Consider the following 7,221-nt stretch of genomic DNA (forward strand, 5'->3'; position numbering starts at 1 on the left):
TTTATAATTTATTTATTAATTATTATTAGTGGCTAAACTATTATTTGATATTACACTATTTATTAACTAATTTAATATATTTTTTAGTATTTATTGTACTTTTGTAATTATTGTATCTATTGTATTTTATTGTTAGTCATTATATTTTTATTACCAATATATTATCAATAATTGTGTATTTTTGTATTGGAGATTTAACTTTTTTTATTTATTAGAGATTAGACTATTAATTTAGCTAAAATTAAGAGTATTCATGGGTTGGTTCGATTTGGTTGTAGGTTGTTTGGCCAACCAAATCAACCTAGGTAGGTTTGAGAGTTGGTCAGCTGAAACTAGAGATGCAAACAGATCAGATCGGATTCAAATTAGGACATATCCGAATTTGATACGATATTGGTAATTGCATATCCAATCAGATTTGAATTAGAGCATATCTAAATTCGATCTAATATTGGTAATTGCATATCCGGTTGGATATGATACACATGGATCTAGATTTGAATCCAATGAGGATGTTAGATTTTCTCAATTCTTATCTAATCCAATTTTATTTTAAAAAATAATAATAAATTATTAAAATGAAAATAAAATTTAACACTTTAAATAAAGAAAAACTAAAACTGCAAGTATCATTTCAACTATTTTCATCATATATATACATATTTTTATAAAATAAATAAATAATATAACATATTTACAAAAAATGCAATATAAATAATATATTTATAAATGAATAAACAAGTAATAAATATGTATTATACATATTTATATAAATAAATAAATAACATATATATATCAAATCAAATCTTATTGAATCAGATAGGGGTCGAGTGATCTGAATTTGATCCGATTTCTGATTGGATCCTATTATTTGATCCGATCCAATGATTCGAAATGGAGCTATCTAAATCCAAGAATACAGGATCAAATCATGATCCAATCCATTTGCACCCTACTTGGAACCAGCTAACCATTAGTGAAATCCACCCAACTCGAGTTGTATCAGTTTGAGTTGATTTTCAGTTTGGTTAGTCGATTCAAAAGATTTAAACTCAAAAATAAATTTAAAAATTAAATTCATGATATAAAATATTTTAGACTTAGAAATAAGGAAATTTTCCACTTTCTTGTATTAAAAAATTATATTAAAAATATAAAGTATAAATATAAATATATATATATGGACGATTTGTTAAATTTTGGTCAATTTACAAATAGCCAAAGTGAAACTGATCTAACCTGGTTAGGTTGGGAAATTGTTAAAGCAAAGCCGACTAGAAATGCTAAAACATCGACCAACTCGAGTTGAGTTAGTCGGTTTCATCAACATGGTGGACAATACTAGCTGAAATTAATTATTGTTATTTTCGCATTGTAAAAACAATATTAATAGTATAAGAAAAGATCTATGACAAGGGAAAGATATGGTATGGAAAGAGTTTTGACCAATGAAAATCCACCCATAAGATTTGATAAATAACACGTATTGGTTGCCTCGTTTGTGATAGTAGTTGATTAATCAAAAGTTTTTTAAATATCATATGTTTTCTATATTACTATCCAATTCAAAATATAAATAATTATTAATTATTTAAATTTTAAAATATAATAATATATATTGTTTAGCTTTGGCTTAATAATTCTCAATTACTACCGGAACCAACGTACGATAATGACTTTTAGTCAGGTATCAACGAGTCAGACCGTCTAAACTCAAAAGTCTCACGGGCCCACACCTATTATAATTGACAGCCCCAAAAGCAGGTGGAAATCGGAATTGAGATTTGAGAGGTAAAGCCAGCTAATTATTCTTTTTAAGAGGCCAGTGGGCTTGTCGGAGCATTTATTTGCACATTGATTGTATATTGTTTAGGTAGAGGGTTTTTCTTAAATTCATGGATCGGAGATGTTTGTTATGGCCCACGGGCTTTCAATTTATGCATGAAAATCGAATACCAAGCCAAAGAAAGTGGCTATTTATTAAGAGGTCCATGGTTCTTCAATGACCATGTATACAAGACTGAGCGGATCTAGTTTACACTTAATACTCATCTCATCTTACACCAACTGTCCCACTTCCTTGGTCCTCAATAACTTCCGCCCCGTTGAATTTGAAACCCCATTTTCTACCAAATAACTGTATATGGTTTTTCTCTTTGTGCCCATTTCAATACTGTTCGAACAGAGTTTACAGCCTTCTATCGGAAATGTCTCTGTACCTATCTACTTTATTTCATGGAGAGATATTCCCGGTGCAAGGCCATAAAGTATGTTCGTACGGGTCTTGCACTAATTGAAGCCGAGTTCAATTTCTTCCTTCATCCCCACCCTTCAAAGTAGGACAATGCCGTAATGCCGCGCTGAATAAGGGTGAGCAAATGGTTTATTTGGTTAAAATCCAAATCGAATAAATCAAAATTTTAAATGAAAAACCGAATCAAAACTGAAATAACCGAAATTTTCAGTTATTTCGGTTAAAACCGAATTTCAACATTATATATATTTTAATATATATTGTAGTGTATATTTTAATATATAATCTATATTATATATTAAAAATATATACTATACAATGTATATGATAAATTATATATTTTAATATAATATAATATATTTTATACATATTATATGTTAATATATATATATATTATAGATAATAAAGTTTGGCTAATTCGGTTTTTTTTGTTAACCAAATTTTTAAAACTGAAAATCAAAACCAAAACCGAAATTTTATAAAACCGAAAAAAACTGAATCGAAATAACCAAAAACCGAACAAAAAAATCTGAAACCGAAATTTTTGGTTTTAACCGAATAATGCTCACCCCTAGTGCTGAAATAACAAAATCAAAGTCTGAATAAAATGAACTGACATCGTGGTAGACTTACAATAATAAGGCCCCGTTTGGTTTGTAGGAATATGGCCCTAAATTAAAAGCTTTGATTTTTTTTTTTTTTTTAGCCCTGAGTTAAAGCTCCGTTTGGTTGGCAGGAATGGGGTCTGGAATTGGAACCAGAATGGACTATTCTGCTTCTAACTGTTTGATTGGGTGGAATTAAAATCTCATTCCCATTCTTGTTGGAATGGTATTCCCCCATTTGAGAGAATGGCCATTCTCTGCCCCTCCCTTCAGAATGAAATCTCATTCCTTTTAATTTCAATTCCCATTCTCATTCTTGTCTGAACTAAACAGACTATGAGAATAGACCATTCTAATTCTGATTCCGGTTACAAACCAAACAAACCCTAATGTAGTATGAGATTTTCAGTCTCTCCTAGTCCTATTAATGGGTCTTATTATCCCATGATGGAGATCCAACCACTCCAGAATTCAGCTTGAAACATTTTAGAGTACAAAATGTATAATCAATTATAGGGTTGTATTTAGCAAGTCTGGATTTGTTCCTTAGGTTCAGTTTGGAAGGAGTACAAATACAAATATGCACAGCATAAATACATACAAAATATAAGATTTTGCACTCTATATATTTGCATTTGTACTCCTTTCAAACTCAGCCTTAAACTTAATGAACGCATTTCACACTTACCTCACAGTGCATTGTAGCTGTAGTGGGACATATCCCATACACAGAATGCCCTTCACACCTTCACAGAACATTTCATCCAATACATTACAAACGTCTAACAACTATTAGGAAATAGTCAAGTTAGAACTGTGGCCATGAGTACTGTTTAGATAGTGTAGGGTTGCTAATGGACCAGTTTTCAGTTACACCTGTCCAAATCAAAATCAATTTAGACAAATTGGACAGACCAATAAGACATTGAATTGGTCCAATAAAAATACTTTAGACTTGGTCTATCCCTAATAGATTTATATTGGGTTGGATCAGATTAAACCAATATCTGATCTATTGATAAATTAAAAGATAAGAATACAGATGTCAATGGAACAGGTTTCGGTTTGGACCAATTTAAATTAAAGCGAATTTGAAGGAATTGAACGGTCCAAACATAGAATTAGACTGGTCCAAAATAGTCTAAAGTATTCATTAGATTGGATTAAACTTGGTCCATCTATAATGCACCCATATGGGACTGGATCGGATTGGACCAAACCTGATGTAATTGACACCCCTACAGCTAAGATACCAATTTTTAAAACAGAAATTAAAGAAATAGATCTTTTAACTCGATCCAGGAGATGTTCCACATATGTCAATTGCAATGTGCTGTGAAGGGGGTGTGAGCATCATGTGAGGAGTAAATCTGGATTTATATTTAGTGTCATTATTAATTATTGCGGATTTATCAATCCAAATTTATGATAAAAATGTATTTTTGATTAATTGAAATGTTTTAAAATATTCTTTGCTATACTTTTTCATTACCTGATGTTTTGGATTGATGAATACAAAACAATTGTCAATCCCATGATCCCATTCATGCATTTAATTGAGGTTACTCAAATGTGATGTACAACATATATATCGATATACCCACGTCACCAAAAGCAACTTCGGCTGCATTTGGCATTCCTCATACTTTTTAATGAGTTATCTCCTTTCTCAGTTAAAATGTTTCTATAAATGCCGAGACCCTGTTTGGTTCGGAATCGGAATGAGCTATTTTGATTCCAATTGTTTGGTTAGATGAAATCGAAGAATGGCCATTTTTTGTCCCTTTTTTAGAATGAAATTCCATTCCTATTGATTTTAATTCCCATTCTTATTATTATTGTACAAAACAAATAGAAAATAAACCATTTCAATTCCGATTTTAAAGAATTTTGATTCTGATTCAGATTTCAACTGCAAACCAAAAAAATGCTGAATTTTTAAATGTAAAAAAAAATAAATAAATAAATCCTTAAAATAATAAAGGAGATAGCTTGGCATTTGGCAAAGTCAAGCTTTACTCAACTCCAAAACCTCCTTGACCACAAGGCTTCTAGCTCTATTAATGGTCATGAAGCAGAGGTAAAGGTGCTCCTCTAACTCATCCAACTGTTCACTAAAGCTGAAGTTGTTCTTCCTCAGCTGACGCGCCACTTCCCGGATTGCATGGATCTGATCATCCCGTCGCTCCAGCCAGAACCGCACCATTGCGTGTACGTGCTCCAATTCACCGTCCAGCCGAACCACCAGCCGGCTTATGGTTTCCAAATCCCTATTCAGTATATACGTCCCTTTAGCCGCCGCATCCAGCTGAGCTGACATCCTGGCCAACCTCCTCGTCGACGCCAGCTTCAGCGAAGCCGTTACGAAGCCCGGAACTGCAACCAACATTGCAAAAGCATGTGTCGCTGCGATTATGACTACGGAGGCTGTTAACACCACCAGAAAGATAGCCGAGCCGCGTTTGAGTCCGTTGACGAGCCGGAGCTGGGCGCGGGCCTTCTCGCGTCTCAACTCGAGCCGCTTTAGCAACTCGTTGCAGCTGGCTTGGACGGCTTGAACCCGGCGGGGCGACGAGGCCGACGAGTCAAACGGGTTGAGTGAATTGGAGAACTCGGCCAGCCGATCCAAGAGTACCGGAAAACACTTGGTGGTATCAAGGGACTCGATGGTGGTTTTGAGAGGATGGTATCTGGTACGAGTTTGGTCAATGTCCTTGAGTAGAAGACCGCAGAGGAGAGATGCGTTGGCGGTCTCGGAGAAGTAGTCGGTGAGGAGAGATTGGTTTTCCGAGTGGTTTTGGGGTTGAGACAGGGCGAGGATTTTGGTGACGGCTGGTTGGTCGGGGTCTAAGAGGTGCTCGGCGAAGAGCCGGTAGGAGGGGAGCCTCGCAGCTGCGGTGGTGGATTCCATCGGTATTGACGTGGCAGCATCTCCGTGTGTCAAATCGAGTACACGTGTCCAGAACTCAATGTAGGATTCGGTTCGAAAGGCGTTGGCGTACTCCTCGCGAATGTCAAGGTTGACAGGGAAATTGGGATTATCACGCATGGACTCTGTAAGGCATTGGCCCAAGCCCAACTTTATTTCATAAATCATGATTCCAATCAGACGATGAAAAGATGAACATGAAAATTGCAAATGAATGGAACAACAAACAAGGATTTAGGGTCAATCAGGCAAAATTTTGATTTATATTTATTTGAATGCAGTATAAATGAATTTGGATGCAGTATAAATGAAGTAAAAAATTTGGATGCAAATTTTGATTTATATTTATTTGAATGCAGTATAAATGAAGTAAAATAAGATCTGAAGCGGAATAAAATAAAATCTAAAACAAAATCAAAGTAGAATTTGCATTACTTTCTTGTCCCAAGTAAAACAAACCCATCTTCATGTGCTAGAAGAAAATAGAAAAAAAAAAAAAAGTTGATAATAAATTCCCTCTCAAACCAGAAAAGAAAAAAGAGAACAAAAATATAGGTAGTAAATGAGAAAGGTGACAGTATGAAACTATGAATACCTTTGCCTGAAAGAAACTTTCCAAATCGAAGCAAACTAAGCTTTTGCAAAAACAAAAAACAAAAGAAAGAAAAGACAGCCCAAATAGAAACCGCAGGATTGATTCAAAACACTTTCAAGTTTCAACTGGGGAATTCAAAAATGAGGAATCACAAGGGAGACATTTATTTATAACACCCTAGAAAAAGGTCTTGTCTGTGCTAGTTCTGTGACTTAGATGTATAATATAAGCTTTAAGAGACACACTACTCCTTCCAAACCCTGAAGTCCAAGTGAAGTTTTTAGCTTTCTTGATTTAATAAGAGACGGAAGCCTTCACATTCTTTGAAGAAAAGACATCAGTTTTGCTTTGCAGTTTGCACAAAGAAAAGAAGGCAGAGGTGATAATGTGGATAATGTTGTTTTGTTTGTACTTGGCCCCACCGAATAGCACAATTGAGCCTTGCATTTAGAATTTGTTTCTCCTTTCCACTCTGAATTTCTTGAATACCATGTGGTCTAGACCTGTTCATGGCCGGGCTTGGGTTGAGTTTTGCCAAATTTTGAATGGGCCCAGTCCAAAGCCCAAGCCTGAAACAGTGTAAAACATTCATGGGCCAAACCAAAGCCCGGCCCATAAACAGGTCTATTGCCCTAAGCAACACATGACAAAGCTCATGGTGTTGTGATCTAAAGTCAAACAAGATTCAAAATATGCAACATATCAGTGTATTATAAGATGCACACTGGTTGTTGAACCCATCAAATATTAGGGTTTAAGAAGTTCAGTTGCCAATACCAAGGTTCAAAATATCGATACGCCCAATATGCCGGTAGTGGCATATCGAACGTTTCAATAC

General features: G+C 34.7%; 1 protein-coding gene across 1 annotated transcript; it reads right to left on the reverse strand.

Moving 5' to 3' along the window:
- Window positions 1-4,711: 4,711 nt before the first annotated feature.
- On the reverse strand, window positions 4,712-7,178 carry LOC148848713 (transmembrane protein, putative (DUF677)). The gene is made up of 2 exons (XM_088951917.1): window positions 6,384-7,178; window positions 4,712-5,913 (listed from the first exon to the last, which is right to left on the reverse strand). The coding sequence occupies exon 2, from the start codon at window positions 5,906-5,908 to the stop codon at window positions 4,868-4,870; it is 1,041 nt and encodes a 346-aa protein (XP_088808043.1). The 5' UTR covers window positions 5,909-5,913; window positions 6,384-7,178; the 3' UTR covers window positions 4,712-4,867.
- Window positions 7,179-7,221: the final 43 nt, after the last annotated feature.

The sequence above is a fragment of the Nelumbo lutea genome, chromosome 6, assembly GCF_056320005.1.
Source record: "Nelumbo lutea isolate HS-2025 chromosome 6, American lotus-T2T, whole genome shotgun sequence".
NCBI classification, from domain to species: Eukaryota; Viridiplantae; Streptophyta; class Magnoliopsida; order Proteales; family Nelumbonaceae; genus Nelumbo; species Nelumbo lutea.

Coding starts and splice junctions, on each gene's coding strand:
- LOC148848713 (XM_088951917.1), bottom strand. CDS start 5,908: ATGCGTGATAATCCCAATTTCCCTGTCAACCTTGACATTCGCGAGGAG.